Here is an 18,088-nt window from a genome sequence, read left to right on the forward strand (position 1 = left end):
AGACGAAGCCCCGGCTTGCCCACGACTTCTTCTAGCCGCACCTACAGGATGATGTAGGGCAGCGGGGTACAGCATGCCCTGAATGCTAAAGAGCTCAAGAGCGGAGGCCACCTAAGGCCCCTCTACAGCCAATGCCAGTAGTTGAGACTCCCTTCTCATGGGTGGCACTGGATATCGTAGCGCCCCTACCAAAGTCTCATGCAGGATACCAATACAAACTGGTCCTGGTGGACTATGCCACGTGATTCCCAGAAGCGGTGCCACTCAGATCCATTACAGCCCACTTAGATAGCAGAAGAGTTGCTAAAATGGATTGCCTGGTTAGACATACAGGAGGAGGGGTGGATGTCGTATACTTAGACTTCAGGAAGGCCTTCGATACGGTATCCCACCCCATACTGGTGAACAAGTTAAGAGGCTGTGACTTGGATGACTACACAGTCCGGTGGGTGGCGAATTGGTTGGAGGGTCGCACCCAGAGAGTTGTGGTGGATTGGTCGGTATCGACCTGGAAGGGTGTGGGAAGTGGGGTCCTGCAGGGCTCGGTCCTTGGACCGATACTCTTCAATGTCTTCATCTGACCCTGCCTTTGCATGTCTTGCCTTCTGTGCAAAGCCTAAGATGCAGGATGACCCCCTCTGTGTCCATGTGGGTTATACTGCAAAGGGTAGTGACTCCTTTCTTTTGTTCAGACCTGGGTATGAAGAAGAAACACTGAGTAATGGGAGTCTTAGGGTGTGGGAAGTGTGCCTGGGTAAGTTCAGAAGAGCATGTTACCACTTGCTGGGGGTAAGAGCAGTTCTGAGAATAAGCGGGAGAGGACTAGGTCCCTTTACACCTGCATGTGTTCCAAATATGATGTCTCCTTTTTGTTTGACCAATGCCCAGGCTGCCTGAGCTAAGAAGGGGCCAAAACTAGTGCATAAAAGCCTCCAAGAGCTACTTGGGTGCAACTATGGGTTCCTTACGCAGCTGATGCTCCAAGCCTATCCCTACATTTAGTGCCATGATTCACTTCAGTGACCACGAGAAGGAGCTCATCACCAGCCTGTGGGGCCAGGCTGATGTGGAGAACATTTGTTCTGATTCCCTCATCAGGTAGGTCCAGACCCAGGGCACAAGCAGAGTTAGCACCTCCTGGGGAAGCTTCTGCCTCCCACCACTCTCACCAGAGATGTTGCTTCCTTTAGCCTATGCTTCTCACTTGTTCTCTCTAGGCTGTTGATGGTCTACCCTTGGACCCGGAGATATTTCCATCACTTTGTTAACACCCATGATGCCCAGGCCATCATCCACAATCTACAAGTCAAGTCTCAGGGCAAGAAAGTGCTCCATGAATTTGGGGAAGCTGTGAAGCACCTGGACAACATCTAGGACTGCTTTGCCACCCTGAGCAAGCTGCACTGTGAGAAGCTGCACGTGGACCCCAACAGCTTCAAGATGAGGGATGCTTATGGCTTTTCTTCCTGAGAATTGGAAAGAGATGGCTCTAGGGAGCCGGTAAACCAGCTTAGGGTAGGTATCATGCACCTCCTCATAGCTCCTGAGACAGGGACCTCTGTTTGGGGTGGAAAGGTGAGTTCAAAATGAGTGGACAGGAGGTTTGGGATAGCTGAGCGTGAGGCAGAGGGCAGCTGGGGAAGGTGCATTCAGAGTAAGCAGAACATAGGGAGTGTGCATGGTGAATATCATGGGATGGAGCCTCTGAAGTGGGGGAAAAGGTGCAGGAGGAAAGACAACAAGGTAAGCAGAGGCTGAGAGAGGGGTGGAGGAGTCAGTGAGAAAGGGGAAGGCAGCAGAGAGGGTTAGCAAGCAGTTAAAACAGGTGCAGCAGGGACTTCTGTGAAAGCAAAGTGAAAGCAGTCTCTGGGCAGGAAACAGGAGAGGGGGTTAGTGAAGGAAGGGAGAAAGGGAAGGACTGGAGACGGGTGAGGAGATGGAGACACCAGGCCCTGTCATGTAGGGAACCGGCCTGATCTCTGAAGTTCAGGCATCCCTGGGGAGGGTCTGGCTGCTTAGGGTCCTGCTGGCCTGTGTCTAGCTCTGACAAAGCCACAGAGCAGCTGCCGGCTTCACCACTAGCTAGATAATCCCTGGAGTTAATGTACTCTACATCCACCTTGGGATTTCCTGGGGTCACCTTGGGAAACCACCATGTAAAACCCACCCTAAATCCCATTTCTGAGGTGAGGATTTCCAGGACTTGACCTCTTTCCTGGAAAGGGAATGAAAAGGGAGCTGAAGTGGGGTGAAAGGAGGCTGAAGGGAAATCTATTTACCATCTCTGGCCCGGGGAGATCCCTCTTGGTAGCGGGCCTGTTGCCAGCAGGAACTCGATTTCCCAGTGGTGAGGCAATATGGTGCCAGGTTTGGGGTGTGAACTGCCTGGGTCCGGGGATTGGGATGGGGACAAATTTACCTCCCCTCTGAGGAAATGTGCTTAATTCAGTTAGTGGACCTTCCCCATTCATTTGCACAGAAACTCACACTCCAAGCACTCACTTGTCGCCAGGACTGACTGAGTCAGGGCTATTCTTTTTTCCTTCTCCCATTCCAGCTCCTGCGAGACATCATCGTACTAAGCCTGGCTGCCCACCACCCCCACAACTTCACTGTGGAGGTCCACGCCGCCTACCAGAAGCAGGTGAGGGCAGTGGTTGAAGCTCTGTCCCCTGAGTACCACTAAACTCAGATGGTTTCTGATGGGCTGTAATAATTGAATAAACACCAGTTTATGATAATCTGTTATGAGTCTCCTATCTCTCTGGGTGCTCGGGACAGCCGGGGTTGTAGTGGAGGAGGAGACTGGAGCTGTGGGGTGGTTCTTGAGAAGGACTGCAAGACTCAAATAGGAGTCAGTTGTGCTAGGGACAGGCAAAGCATCCTTTCTCCACTTTGGAAAAGAGGTAGGCAGTCTTAAATCATTGGCCCACCCATACCTAACTCCTCCAGCCTTAGAGCAGAGACTCCTGGCAAGAGAAAAAACACCTCATCCACTCCCTTCCCTCCTATTATGATGGGACTGGGGTGCTCAGCACCAGTTATACCTGTGATACCTGTGCGGGTGAGGGAGGGAGAATTTCCTCTGCAGCACATACCTCCATGCCCCAGACCCTCATCCCCTTCACCCCACACACACATTAAACACTGCCAAGACGTGCAGAGGGGCCCAAGAACGTTAGCACTCGCCGGGGCCAAGAGCTGTTCTGAGAACAAACAGGGAAGGAGCAGCTCTCTTTACACCTGGCCACGGTCCAAGAATGGTTTCTCCTCCCACTTGGCTGCAGCCCTCCCCAAAACATGACCAATCCCCAAGCTGCCTGAGGTGAGGAGGGGCCAGACTACTGCATAAAAACCCCTGAAAGGTGCTTGGCCTCAGCTACGGGTTCCTTACCCAGCTGATGCTCTAAGACAACTCCAGGACTCCTCACTATGGCATCCTTCAATGCCCACGAGAAGAAATTAATTGTTGAGCTGTGGGCCAAGGTCGATGTGGCCCAATGCGGTGCTGACGCCCTCAGCAGGTAAGTCCAGACCCAGGACATGAGCTGAGCTGGCACCTCCTGGGGAAGCTGCTGCCTCCACAGGGATGTGGCATTCACCAGGTTTGTGTCTCTGCTTGTGTCTCCCTTTGCCTAGGATGCTGATTGTCTACCCCTGGAAGAGGAGGTATTTTGAACATTTTGGAAAAATGTGCAATGCCCACGACATCCTGCACAATTCAAAAGTCCAGGAACATGGCAAGAAGGTGCTGGCCTCCTTTGGGGAAGCCGTGAAGCACCTGGACAACATCAAGGGCCACTTCGCCAACCTGAGCAAGCTGCACTGCGAAAAGTTTCATGTGGATCCCGAGAACTTCAAGGTGAGCGGTGTGCATGGCTTGCTTGCAGGCTGGGATGGATGGGCATTCATGAGAGATCATTCAGGGAGCTGGTAATTAATTAAGAAATGCACATGAAATACCTCCTGGTGCCCCCTGAGACAGGGACTCTCTTTCAGGGGGGGAAGGTATGTTCCAGGTAGGTGGCCAGGAGACTTGGGGCAGTTCAGCCAGAGGCAGGAGATGACAGGAGGCAAAGCACGCCTGAAGGAAGTTTTGTTCAGAGTAATCAGAGTGTGCAGAGTGTGTGGAGATGGAAATATCCATGAAGGCAGCGGAACAGAGAATGAAGAGAGCAGCCCAAGGTGGAGAGGTAGGAGGAGAAGAGAGAGGAAGGGGGTAGGGGTGCAATGCAGTTAATGCAAGCTCTGTCAGGAAGTAAAGCAAAAGCAGAGGAGGGGAGTGAAACCAGGCGGGAAAGGATCAGAGAGGAGATGTCCAACATCATGCCGTGCTTTGGAGCTTGCGCTGGCTTAATTTTAGAAAGAGGAAGGTGGACGCAGGTTCCCTTCCTCCGGAGGAAACGTGCTGAATTCAGCTGGTGGCATCAACCCCCACTTTGGGCTCTGTGAGCTCCTCCCCAGGACTGCTGAGCCTCTTCCCCCAGGGCTAATCTCTGCAACGTGTGGGGCGGGAGGTTGCAAATTTGGGCTGACTCCGGGCTCTTTTCTCCTCCTTCTCCTCCCAGCTCCTGGGCGACATCATCATCATTGTCCTGGCTGCCCACCACCCCGATGACTTCAGTATGGAGTGCCACGCCGCCTTCCAGAAGCTGGTGCGCCAGGTGGCTGCTGCCTTGGCTGCTGAATACCACTAAACGTGCCAGAGGGAAGCACACCACAAAAAGATGCTGCTTCCTCCTGGGCACCGCTGGGTGCTCTGTGGGCTCCACTGGGCTGTAATCATCAAATAAAACCCATGCATAACCATCTGTGATGAGTCTCTGGGTGTTTGTGGGGGCTTGGGAGGAACTGGGAGAGGGCTGGTGTGCATGAGGGTCCTGGGCAGCCTGAATGTTGCACTCATTCCCCAGGACAGCGGGAGGGAAGATTCAGACCCGTCACTGCTGAAAGCACATGGGAACACGTGCGGGGATACACACACACATGCAAACACACGCTGCTCATAGAATCAAAAAGGCAGCTAAAGGGGGCATCAGAAAACAACCCAGCAGACAGCAGGTTTGTGCATGGACCTGCTGTTTCAGTCACACATAACAGGCCTATCCCCTCTCACCATCCTTCCCTCCGGAGGAAGCTAAGAGACCCTCTGCCACCCCCTGCTCTCCCTCCAAATGGTGTTGGGATATGAGCATGCTCTAGAAGGTATTTAGCAGGTTGAGGGGCATTCATCTTCTCCCCCCAGTTTTACCCTACAAAACCTACTCATATCACAAGCTCAGCGCTGGAGCTGCAAGACACGGACACTTGCACTGCGCAGGGAGTTGATGTGCTCTCCCCCAGGGCCGGAAAAAAGTGTACATTGCACGGCTACTGCAGAAACAGCACCTCCTGATGAAGGCAAATGCAAAGACATCCAGAAGCCATTCTCCATGGTAGCGGGATGATCCCCTGGTGCCTAGTCTCACAGGAGTCTCCCAACTGGCATCATAATATTAATAACTGGTGGTGAAAAGAGCTGGGGGCTCAAAGCGAGTCTGCCTGCATTCACAACTGTATGCTAACGGGTATAACAGCTGCGCGTGTGATAAATCGTGGAGGATAGGGGCTCCTTAGCCCTGGACTGTATCCGAGTATGCTATCTCCTCCCATGCAGCCGGGGTCCCTTCCTAGAAAAGACTCAAAACCTGTTACCAAAGATTAGGAGGAGCTGGGGTTAGCATATCTGAGTCCCCGAGGGGGTATTTGGCTATTGGTTCCTTACACGGCTGACACCCCAAAACTGCCCCTTATTTTTTACCATGCTGCAAGGGTCCAGGGAAGAGAAGTCGCTCTTTACTGGCCTGTGGAGCAAGGTTGATATGTCCAGAGGCAGTGCTGAGGCCTCCTCCATTTCAGGAGCTGGTGCCTTCTGGGGAAGCTGCCGCCTCGTGGGGGATGATGCCTTCAGCTTGCCTGCATTTCTGCTTGCATCTGCCACTTTCTCGGCCAATAGTTATCCCCCTTTTTGAGGGCCTTTTCAGAGCCCTAAATGCTTTCAAATGGAGGTGCAGACTCCTTTGAGTGGTAAGTGTAGGTATTCACATGCTTTTGATTGATCGTATTCATACCCTTTACACCTAGTTTGCAGACCCCCAGGAGTCCTGGGACCACAGGTTGAAAACCAGGCTGTGATCATCCACCCCTGGACACAGACTTCTGGTCCAGATGTTTGATCATCTCCCCCTGGGCCCAGAGGGATGTTGCTAGCTTTGGTGACTTCTGCAACCCCACTGTGGCCAAAAACCACCATGGTCTGTGACTATGGCAAAAAGGTGCTCTCTTCTTTCAGGGAAGCTGGAAAGCCTGGATGGCATCAAGGGCTACATCACTGCCCTACACAAGCGACACCGGGAGAAGCTTTCTGTGGACCCCAAAGGCCTCAAGGCGAGCAATGCACCTGGGTTGTTTTCAGTCATTCATGAGGGACAGCTCAGGAGATTCGTGGTGTAGGTAAGAAAAATATTCTGATGGTTCTTGTGGCACAGATCGGTTTTGGAGGGGATGGGATAGCGAGTGCAGGATGAGTGGCTGAGAGGTGGGAGGCAGAGGGCGGCAGCAGGGGTGGAGGTGTGAGCAGGGTAACCGAAGCATAGGGAGATTGCAAAGTGGGAATATCTGGGCCCTGTCTGTGCTGTGGGCTCATGACCCAATTGCTAGCCTTGGAGGAGAAGGAAATATTGGCTGCCAGGCAGCCAAGGCCTGGCATGGATGCATTCAGCCCTGCACTGTCAAGTAACCAGGGGTCAGAGCTGCTTCTGCAAGCAAACAGCAGGGAGCGAAGGAGCTCCTTGCAGGGGGGAATGCATCCAAAACCACTATCTCCTCCCCTGCAGCACAGATCCCTCCCCAGGCACAAACCAGGGCCCTGGCGTCTGATTAGAAGTGGAGTTTATCGTGTCCTAAGTGCCGAGGGCGGTGGGGGATTTGGGCTGGGCGACCGGTCCCTTATGCAGCTGCAGCTCCAAAACAACCAGCTCGCTCCTCACCATGGGGCGCTGGACAGCAGAAGAGAAGAGGCTCATTACCAATCTCTGGCGCAAGATCTCGAGGGGGCCGAATGCGGGGCTCATGCCCTTGCCAGGTAGGGCATCCCTTCCATGATCCCCGGAGATGGGGAGCTCGAGGGTGGGGGCTCTGCTTGTGTCTCCCTCTTTCTAGGCTGCTGATCGTCTACCCCTGGACCAAGAAGTTTTTTCTTCACTTCGGGAACCTCTCCAGCCCTACCGCCATCATAAACAACCCCAAAGTGCGTGCCCATGGCAAGAAGGTGCTCACCTCCTTCGGGGAGGCTGTGAAGAACCTGGACAACGTCCATGCCCAGTTCTCCAACCTGAGCAAGCTGCACTGTGACAAGCTGCACGTGGACCCCGAAAACTTCCGGGTGAGTGAGGTTCACCCATCCAGTCCAGCTATAGACAGGCCGTGCATCCTCTAAAACTGGCAACGGGTCTGAGCTTTGGGATTAACTCTACAGGGACCCTGGTTTGGGACAGGGAATGCAGAGGCATGTTTAAGGTAAGCAAGCAGAGGGAAGCTGGGGTGCTGGAGGGGGATCATGGCATATCCAAGGCACCCCAATGGCATGGGGGGGGGTGCAGATTGGAGCATCCCTAAGATTGCAGCCTCAGGGGTGATGCACAGAGTCTAGGATGTGCAGAGAGTGATGGGAAGCAGGAGGATGGAGTGGAGCCGAGTAGGGAAAGTGAAGGGAAAGGCAGGGGGTGATGGCAGGGAGGTGATTTAAGCCATGCAAGTGTGTGGAGATGGGAAAGTATGTCAGGAGAAAGGGGATGGAAGGAGAGAGGATGGGGCAGGGACTGGAGAGGCACTGGTACACCCGTGGATAACAGAGAGCAGCTCCCTGCAGCACCATGAGGGTTCACAGGGGAATTTGTCAGGGTCATTTGGATGGGGCGGGGGGTTGTCACAGGGACGGTGTCCAGTTTTGAGCCCCCGTACTGCAGACAAATTGGAGAGAGTCCAAGGCAAGGAAAATGGGTCCAGAGGGCAAAGAAAATGGTTTGGGGACTTGTGAAGAGAGACTGAGGGAAATGAGCTGATTTAGTCTGCAGAAGAGAAGACGGAGGGAGATTGAATAGCAGCCTTCAGCTCCCTGCAGGGGGGCTGCAAAGAGGATGGAGCTGGGCTGGTCTCAGTGGTGACAGATGACAGGACAAGGAGCAATGGGCTCAAGCTGCAGCAAAGGAAGTCAAGGTTGAATATTAGGAAAAACTTTCTAGGAAGGTAAAAAAGCACTGGAACAGGTTCCCCAGAGAGGTTGTAGCATCTCCATCCTTGGAGGTTTTGATGACCCGGGTAGACAAAGCCGTGGCTGGGATGATGTAGTTGGGGCTGGTCCTGCTTGGAGCAGGGGGTTGCACTAGATGTGAGCTCCTGAGGAAACAGGGAGAAATGGGGCTGGCAGTCACCTCTCGTCCAAACCACTGCCAGAGGCAGGATCAGCCCTGTCCAAGCCAGCCTACACAAATCCAGTGTCCAACCTCTTAGCAAAACGACCATCAGGCACAACCACAAGGCATAACACCTGACCCAGCCACAGGGAAAGTAGGGCACCACAGAGGCCAGAGTCCTGCTGCTACAAGGCTTGTTCAAATATGCTCCAGAGAGCCAAAGAAGAGGGTCAGGAGATGGCTAGGGGGCCATTATCCCAGCCTCTGTGGCCCACATGGCATCCTACATGTGCTGGCTGAGCCTGAGAGCTTCTCTCCTCTCCACTTCCCTGCAGACGGTCCTCACATGCCTTGCTTCGGTGTTCAGAGTGAAAAGGGGAATAAGCTGCAGTTACAAGGGGAAATATTCCTGTACATCCCCAGTCAGGCCTCAGGCCCTACAAAGCCTTAGACTCCAGGCTCTGTTTGCCCCGAGACCCTCGGGGACCTCCTTTCAGGAGCACCTGAACTCCTGCCCCTAGTGCCAATCTCTGAACACAGTGAAGGGGGGGTGCCAAACAATGCTGACCCACGGCTGTGATTGCTCCCATCTCTTTCAGCTCCTGGGAGACATCATCATCAATGTCCTGGCCTCTCACCAGCCCCGGGAATTTTCCCCTTCCTGCCACACTGCTTTCCGGAAGCTGGTCCAAGAGGTGACCCATGCGCTGGCCTCCGAGTACCACTAAACCAACCGGAGGCATCCGACCTCCTCCCAGGCACAGCTCCTTTGTCAACAGGGCCCCTTGCATTTTGATGGGCTGTACCCATCAAATAAATATTATCCATTGCAATTAGTAACATCTCTCCAGGTCTCTGTGGGTTATTCGGGCCAGGAGGGAGCCAAAGATGCTGAAAGAGCAGGAGCAAGGGGCTGCAAGATGTCTCCTGAGTGGGCTCCTAGTTTCCTAAGGGTGGCAGAGATGAGAGGTGTGGGCCTGTGGAAAGCTGTGTGCTGGTGCAGTCACACCCCCTTTCCTTCCTACATCACCCAAACTTGAAAAACAACTGCCTGGGAAGGGTACCTGGGAAGGGTATAGATGCTTCCTCAGCCTGATGAAGGGTATTTATACCCGAAAGTTTGCTAAGAAGATTTTTTCCAACAATTTGAGTTGGTCTAATAAAAGATATCAGATTTACCCAAATAATCTTGTCTGCCTATGTCTTTAGACCAACACAGCTACAACCTACATCCCTGGGAAGGGTACCAGCATTTCTAGACAGGCAGCGATAAGAGAGTTGCTTGACTTCATGGCTCATTGGCATCTCCCTATTTCCTGCTAATCTCTCCACTGCACAGGTGTTAATGACCCTCTTCCCTTTCTATTGGTCTTGATGTTGCACCATTCACACTACCCTTTTTTGTGATTTAGCCATGCCTGGTAATCTCATTCATTTTATAGCCCTGGGGAGTGTTTTTAGTTCAAACTAAAACCTTTACTCAGGTGTGGTCATACTAACTCAGGCTTAGAAATGACTGACAATGAAGGATTGAAGGCACTGCCCAAATGCTCAAGAAGGCATGAGTTTGTTTTCTGAATCAGAAAAAGAGATGCTCAGTTAACTGTAATGACTACAGGACTAATGAAATGATCTTTTTTGACTATTTTTTTGCCTCATTAGTTGTGGAGTTTATGGGGGGGGGGGGTTAATTTTATATACACTCTAGCAAATTAGTGCACATGCCAGTAGTTATATTTGTTTTGGCTTTGATCTTAAACTGGATAATATAATGCTGCTGTATTAGTAAAGCTTCTAGTTTCCCTTTAACTGGAGAAAAATGTGTGTTGTGTTCCAGGGGACAATGCATCTCACCGTGTGCACCCCCTCTTCAAAATCCTACGGCCTCCCATGGCCATAGTGTATCATGCAGGTGGTGTGTTTGCATGGATGCTTATGCTGTTTCTGGCAGGGTCAAGTCCTTTGCCTGTGCCTCCCTCTGGGATGGGGAGCACTGTCTGCTGCTCCTGAAAGCCTTTTCCCTGCCAGGTTAATAAAGACACCCATGAACGCATTCGTCAACTAAAATAAAAGGCCCGAACGATGTTCACTGCATCCAGGTGTGCAGCAGATGGCTTTTTCTCTCCCACATCCTTCCCACAAACTTAGCTGGCAGGACCTGGGCCATCCCAATGCCTTATACAAGCCAAAGGGGAGAGGAGTAATCCCAAGTCCCCTGCCCTCCCCTCGCCTGGGGACACTCAGCATCCGTACACTGCTTGAGACACGGGAAGAGCTATGCCTGGGACGGGCTATATCCTGGTGCTGTGCATGCCCTTGCTGTCCCCCACATACACATACACACACACACGTGTGCCATGCCAAGGCCATGCAAAAGGGTCCAGGGCAGATGCCACAACCCACGGTCCCTATACCTTGGGCATGTCCCTTTGCCTCTTACATCATGGCTGTGCAGCACCTAGCGCAGGAAAAACCTGCTCTCTGGGGATATTCCAAACTACTGTCATGCAAATTATTAAGCTTTATTCTTCCACCCTTTAATTCTTTTTGCCTCTGTGCAGTATCCTTTCCTTGAGACAGCATCTGCCTCTTCCTCTGAACCTGAACAGGACGGAGCCTGCATCTTAGTCATGGCTTCTTGTCGTTACCATGACACTAGCGATTAATAATAATTAACAATCCTGGGAGACCCAGATGAACCCAAGCCTGGAAGGGTCTAAATTGGGATAAGAAGTGATTAAATACATAAATAAAGGCTTTTCCTGGAACTGATGATCCAAAATTGCCAGATTATACACCCAGAACTGTGTCCTTGTGCCCCAAGGGAAAGCAGGTCATGCCTGCCCATTGCAAGAAAGGGTCCCAGATATCTGGGGACTCTTGGAGGCCATTATTTGGGTGCTCACATGAGATTTACACATAAATCCTATGTAATGGCCTACCATGGGGCCTCTGCACAAGGACGCACGTCTGACACAGGATTGAGGGGTGCATGAGTATAGAAGTAGGACGACCTAAGCTTTTTCCCCCCATGGACATATTGCCCCAAAACACTGGTCTCAGGCTTACACTGCCAAGGGACTGTGCATGCTGTGAGCCCTGAAGAGGAACCGTGGTTAGCACAAGGGTCCTGAAAGGGGCTTTGGCTCAGCAACAGGTCCCTAATGCAAGCAAACCTGCTCTCCTGGCACCTTTCCCTGGTGCATTAGCAAAGACAAGCAGTTAATTACCCCTCTGTGGGGCATGATCCATGCCACTGTGGTCCTGACCCCATTGCTAGATAGGCCCAGCCCCGGGATAGCTGTCCAGTTGCATCCTGAGCTGGGGAAGTTCACAGAGTCATGAATCATAGAAAATGATGGCTGGAAAGCCTGAGACCTTGTCTATGATTTTATGGCTTGATGAGAACTGCAGGGTGAGTGAGGCTTTTGCCTGATCATCACCTCGTCCGTCCCTGGAAAAGGGTCAGTATCAAGGGCAGCTATTTTTGCTGTGGAGGCATTCATAGGGAAGTTGCCAACAGAGCACAGTCCCATCCCCTCCTGCATGTCATGTCTTAAGCATCTCCCTGTGATGTCTGATCTAGGCGTAAGGATACCTATGTTGTACCATGGGGTTTTCCCATGCTGCTTGCCCCCATCCCCAACCCTCTCCCCTTTCTGCTCCATGTATCATGTGTTAAGCCTCCCTCAGAGGTGCTGGCTGCAATCAGGCTGGGGATGGGGACTGGGCTGTACCAATGCTCCTGCTGGACTCAATCCTGCAGGGTCCTGGCTAGAGGGTCTGGCCCCTCCACTCAAGGTCAGACTGATGCTGCATTTGGGGTCCGCAAGGGATCCCCACCCTGGTCAGACTGGTTTGGAGTGGGTGGGTTTTGCTTTCCTTTGCAGCAGGGAGAGGAGGGGGTAGTCTCCATCTGGGATCTTTTGATCCTATATTGACAACATTTTATAGAAGCAAAACATTGGCTCCCTTCCGATGCTCATTTTCTATGATTTTTATGATCCTCTGGCTGATGAGATGCTTCCTGTGTCCTGTCTGAAGGCTGCTGCTCCCCCACACGCCTGTGTCTCACAGCAGCACTGGATCTCACGGGGGTTTATTGCTGGGCAGGAAATGCAAGTGAGTCCCTCCGGCAGCAGGGAGGAAATCCTGAGGTCAGCAGGAAAGGAAGAGTAAGGAGAGAGAAGAGGAGGACAGAGAGAAGAGGAGGTCCTGGAGCAAGGGCAAGAAGGTAAGAGGTTAGGAGAGGGAAGGCAGGCTGGAAAGTTAAGGGTTTGCAGACCAGGGGTGACAGCAGGTCTGGTCACGGCAGGGGTGAAGGGAAAAGCTGAGGACGAGGAAAAAGACGAGGTGAAGCAGATGCATGAGTAGGGAGAACCGGTAACCAAGCCCCTGGACCAAGGGCTTGAACAACAGGGGAGTGACTGCTCTCCTGGATTAATAACCTGGAAGAAAATGTTGTGATGTGCACCCTGCTCATGTGCCTCCATGCCCTTGGCTTGTGTCTGCCTAGGAGAGACCCTCCAAGGCAGCAAGGAGGGGGAGAGAGAGGAATCCCATCAGCAAAAGCCCCTGAGGGAAGGATGCTCTGCTCCGGGCTCCTCTCTTTGCAAGGGCAGCAACGTGGGTGAAGCTACGCAGAGGTAGGCAGCTGTGATGCAGGAGAAGATCAAGTCCAGAAGGCCGTGTTTCCCTTGTAAAGCCCACACCTGCACCAGGCCAGACCAGTTCTGCTAGAAAAATATGACTGCTAATATTTCTCAATGGGATGTCACAAGAAAGGGGTTGAACGGTGTCGTTCAACGCTCCGACTCCAGCTGGAGGTATAAACCCCCATGTAGTTGGAGGGCTCCGCTTAAACACGGGGCTGGTATCTGCCTGGCGTGCTCACACCGGAGCAGGGAGGACAGGTGGTCAAGGTCAGCGCTGAGTGCTTCGCCCTTGTCCTGGCTGCCCAGCACCCCAGGGAGATCACCCTTGAATGCTGCGATGCCTGGAAAAGCTCATCCCTGCAGTGGCCCTAGAGAGTCACCAACCCAGAGGGAAGGAGGATGCCCCAGAAAGAAATTGCCAGCTGCTTGCCGTGCTCCTTTGCACCCCTGGAAATGTCCTCCTGGTCCTGACAGGTGACAAGTAAAAGCTATTGACCATATTTTAATGCAGTTCCTGGTGGATTGCAGGATACAGGGGAAACTCAGGGACCACCCCCCTCCCACTCCTACCCTGTCTCTAACTGAATAAACAGGACCCTTGTTGCAGAAGGGATGATTTTAAACAGCCTGCATGCTGCCCCTCAGCAAGTAGCTGACTCACTAGGGCTAAGCAGCCAGGGCTGGGTGGGGGCAACGCACAGATAAACATTTTAAAAGGCCTCTATCATGACAGGGCCAGACTTTGTTTATTATAGTCCTTCCCCCTGCCCTTCAAGGAGTGCTTTGTGCACGTGAATAGCTTCTAGCAGGCTCCAGGAGGGATGAGAGTGTGTGTCTGTGTGTGTGTGTGTGTGTACGCGTGTGCACGCTGTTATTCAAGTGTGCAAGGGTCTGCAGGATTTGGCCCCCGGACTGCCTGTCAGCAGCTCTGGGCATGGGAGGCACTCTCCGTGCTGCATGCACAGAGCCAACTATTGCTATGGCTCTCTGGATGAACAGAGACGACAGTATTTTTTTAAAAAGAAAGAGAACTGGGAAGAAGAAATGCAGCTGCCATCTTTAGCAATAGTTGCTTTTGTTCCCTCCCTTCTGAGCTTCCTTCCTATTCACAATGCTGCAGACACCCAGTACCCCCACTCTGCATACAGTAAAAAAGCTAAGCAGGCAGTCACCATCTCCCTGCCCCCCTAAACCCAGAAAGGACTCCAAGTCTCCTGTGCTGAACACAAGCTGGTGGCCAGTGCCCCTATAATACATGCCCCACACCTCCTCCCACACACACAAATCAGAGGAAAGGGTATATAGCTGTCAGTCCCCAGCAGACACAGACATTAACACACTGCACATTCATTGCTCCAAGGGTGATGAAGGGTGTTTGTACCCAAAAGCTTGCAATTAAATAATTTTTTTTTGCAAACATCTTATTGGTGTAATAAAAGATATCATCTCTACTACGAGTCCTGATTGCCTTTCCCTCTAGACCAATACGGCTACAACCTGGATACCTGGATTCATCTCTCCAAGGTGCATGCAGTGTCCCTGCTTGGCTGCTCACTATACTCTCAGATGCCTACCGTCACACATATCCAGCTGAGCCGGTTACATAAAACTAGTGAAAACAGGCAGCGAAAGCTGAAGACCAAAAGACTGAAATAATGCAAGCAAACACAGTGCTGGGACCACACCTGGCAAACATGGAGCAGGGTACTAGGAATCAAGGGACCACAACGGATCAACAAAATAATACAGGTCCGGACTTCCACCCAGCAAGTCTTTACCATCAGAGGCTTCAGGGGTGGGGACTGTAACACCTGGAGGAGATGGTTTGGGGGGAGACTGGAGTGAGTTGTACCATCCTGACACCAAAGCCCGGGCCCCTGGGACCCGCTGTGATATCACAGGAGTGCCACAAGCCTGAACCTGGGAGAAACCCTGACCGCATAGGGACCCCTTGCTGGTCTTCCCCATCTCTCTCTTGTTGCAGAAAGTCTTTCTGAGCAGGCTAAGATAACCAGGCACGGTGCAGCTCTGCTGCGAGCCCATGGCCATGAGCGTTGTCTGAAGCAGCCTTGTGCTGCTACACCCATGCCAAGTGTCTGGGGGGGCTGATAAGGCTGAGTGCTTGTGCCTGACTTTCTCCAGCATAAAGCTTGCAAGCAGGACTCGGCCCCAGACACAGACACTGCACTTTCCCCCTTAGCTTTTTTCTCTCTCCCCTTTTCTCTCCAGTGAGGACAACAGCACCGACAGCAGCTCCAGCCTGCATTGACTTTTCCTCTCCCCCTGCCCAAAGAACATGTATTGCTATCCTTAATATAACCTAAAAGCCTGTTACACAGGGGGTGGAAGGTCCTTAAAAAGCCTTTCTTCAGCTGAAGGGAACAGGGGCGGTTGTCAAACTGAAGGTGTTACAGCATTGCAGTTGCTTTCCCTGGTTTTGCTGTGTTTTTAATGCATGCTTAGGAAAGATCTTTTGCTGTGGTTTTCCCCTGAACCCACGCAGCCAGAAGTCTGCAAAAACAAATGTCAAAGTCTAATCTAGGTGTTTAGCACAGTACAGGGCCTGGGTAATGTTACCACTCTTGTGTCTCTGGCCTCTGTTATTAACACAGCTATGGTACTGCATGGTGCGGCCCCAAGCCCCAGCTCTTCCTATGCCACCTGCACCAAAACCCAGTCAAACCAGTACCAAGATGGCTATTGGCTTCAGCTGGTTTTGGATCAGAACCACAATCTCTGTGTTTTGAGTGGAAATTGCACTGCACTTGGGGCTACCCGGAGCTGGTGCAAATAGAAAACAGACCCACACAAGCACAGCACTGCTCAGAAAAACCTTGCTTGCTCCTCACACTCTTCCGAGCAGGGTGCAGGGTCCTTGCTCTCATGCAAAGTCCTCCACTAGCTGGGACATGGCACCTGAAGGGCTTCACCACATTCAATGCCTCTTGCCAGCTGTTTTCCACCTGGTTCCACAAGCAGGTTTGGAGAACAGAGTGGTCCTGTCACCGGCTGTGCAACTAGTTATCAGAAGATGCCAGAAGAGGCAAACCCATGGCTGGCTGGGTTTTGATCAAGGAGAAGAATGCCCCTTTCCAAAGTCACCCTCCTCCAGAGCCAAAGGCATTTCAGACAGAGAAATCCTGCCCCTGGGATCACACCACAGTACCCCTAGGGATATGCCCCTTGTACTGGACTTTTGCCATCTCCTTAGTTGCATGCAAGACTTAAATACCCATGTGATTGGTCCTGAATTGCAAAATGCCATTTGGCTCAAAATACTATTCTGGAATTCAAGTACCCAACCTCATCTGCACTTGGAGGTGAAACAGGCCTAGGCCTGGCGAGGGCATAGATGAGGGACCTGTGTCAACCACAGCGTTGCAGAGGCACACCTGGGTGGAAGGGATTCATAGAAAAGTGGGGCTGGCAGGGACCTCACATCTAGTCCAACCCCCCCACCTGACGTAGGATCAACCCTGCAAAACCATCCCCAACAAAGTTATAATCTAAACTCTGTATAAGACTACCCTCAACTCTGCACAGTCCTAGCACCTGAACCTGCCACAGGTAAAGCAGGGGAACAACGACAGCCAAGTCCTGCTTCAATAAAATATCCAAACTTTTCCAGTGATGGAGAGTCCACACTTTCCCTGGCATCTATGCCACTGCCTCCCTGCTGTAATAGGGAACAAGTTTATTTTTCTGGAGATCCAGTCTGAACGGACTTCACCGCATCTTAAAGCCATTGCTCCTTGTCCTCCTCTCTGCAGCAGGAGAGAAAAGGCACCGTCCCTCCTCTTTACGGCAGATTGCTATCATGTCACCTCTTAGCCTTCACCGTGTCCTTTCAGTCTCTCCTCAAACAACTTCCTCGCCAAGCCCTTGCCCATTGGTGTTGCCCGCCTCTGGGGATTAGGCACACACTGCTGGTCAGCAGGAGCAGGGGGCTGGCTGCAAAGTCACTGGCAGAGAGCATGAGTGGGTGGCTTTTCTCTGTCCTAAATGGGATAGAAAATTAAACAAATAGTGACCTTACAGGTCATATGCAAGGGAAAATTCCCAATGGAGGTGAGCAGGACAGTGGAGCAAGCTGCCCAGGGAAGCCGAGGTATCTTTGCTGGAGGATTTTGTAGCAGAGGCTGCCTGGACATTGGTCTGGGAGGGTTTTATCCTGCACCTGTGCAGGGGTTTAGACTAAAGGGCTGCTGTTGTGCCTTGCAGCTCTTTGAGGTTATAATGCATGCAACTCCTCTGCATGGGGAGGAGGTTTCACTGGATGGCACCTTGTACAGAGAGGCGGGAATGGAGCTGAACTCTTGCCCTCGACATGCACCGGGGCCCCTTTCTCAACTGGCCACTCCCTGCAGGGCCTGTCCAGGCTCCCAGGTCCCCCAACCAGGGTTGACCTCCCCCACCCAAGCCAGGCCTGACCAATGACCGTGTCAGCTGGGAGTGGGAGGGGGCTGTGGCCAGAGGATAAAAGTGACCCCGAGGGGTCTGCAGCTCAGTTTCTGCTTCCCGACATCACTGCAGTTGCAAGCAAGCTATCGTTCGCCACCATGGTGCAGTGGTCAGCTGAAGAGAAGCAGCTCATTATCAGCATATGGGGCAGGATTAATGTGGAGGAATGCGGTGGGGAAGCCCTGGCCAGGTAGGCTGGTCCCAGGGACCTCTGCTCAGCCCTCACCGGAGGCTTCCTGCACACAGACGTGTTCACCGTGGCTCTGCTTGTGTCTCCCTCTCTCTAGGCTGCTCATCGTCTACCCCTGGACCCAGAGGTTCTTCTCCAACTTCGGGAACCTCTCCAGCCCCACCGCTATCACTGGAAACCCAAAGGTGCGTGCCCATGGCAAGAAGGTGCTCACCTCCTTCGGGGACGCTGTGAAGAACCTGGACAACGTCAAGGGCACGTTCTCCAAGCTGAGCGAGCTGCACTGCGACAAGCTGCACGTGGACCCCGAAAACTTCCGGGTGAGTGAG

General features: G+C 52.4%; 3 protein-coding genes and 1 pseudogene across 3 annotated transcripts in view; all 4 read left to right on the forward strand.

The window, feature by feature from the left end:
* Window positions 1-2,686, forward strand: part of LOC102373191 (hemoglobin subunit beta-like) — a 24,395-nt gene extending 21,709 nt beyond the window's left edge. Inside the window, 2 exon segments of the mRNA XM_014526927.2 lie at window positions 1,218-1,449; window positions 2,558-2,686. Coding sequence (XP_014382413.1) covers window positions 1,218-1,449; window positions 2,558-2,686 — 361 coding nt within the window.
* Window positions 2,687-3,363: 677 nt separating this feature from the next.
* Window positions 3,364-4,811, forward strand: LOC102372937 (hemoglobin subunit beta-like). The gene is made up of 3 exons (XM_006037931.2): window positions 3,364-3,524; window positions 3,640-3,862; window positions 4,569-4,811. The coding sequence occupies exons 1-3, from the start codon at window positions 3,433-3,435 to the stop codon at window positions 4,695-4,697; spliced, it is 444 nt and encodes a 147-aa protein (XP_006037993.1). The 5' UTR covers window positions 3,364-3,432; the 3' UTR covers window positions 4,698-4,811.
* A 2,109-nt stretch (window positions 4,812-6,920) lies between these two features.
* Window positions 6,921-9,297, forward strand: LOC102372693 (annotated as a pseudogene).
* Window positions 9,298-17,627: 8,330 nt separating this feature from the next.
* Window positions 17,628-18,088, forward strand: part of LOC102375588 (hemoglobin subunit rho-like) — a 6,791-nt gene continuing 6,330 nt past the window's right edge. The window contains exons 1-2 of the mRNA XM_014526920.1: window positions 17,628-17,759; window positions 17,857-18,079. Of these exons, the coding sequence (XP_014382406.1) occupies window positions 17,668-17,759; window positions 17,857-18,079 (315 nt within the window). The 5' untranslated portion in view covers window positions 17,628-17,667. The remainder of the gene's footprint in view (window positions 17,760-17,856; window positions 18,080-18,088) is intronic.

The sequence above is a fragment of the Alligator sinensis genome, unplaced genomic scaffold, assembly GCF_000455745.1.
Source record: "Alligator sinensis unplaced genomic scaffold, ASM45574v1 scaffold1333_1, whole genome shotgun sequence".
In the NCBI taxonomy this organism is placed as follows: Eukaryota; Metazoa; Chordata; order Crocodylia; family Alligatoridae; genus Alligator; species Alligator sinensis.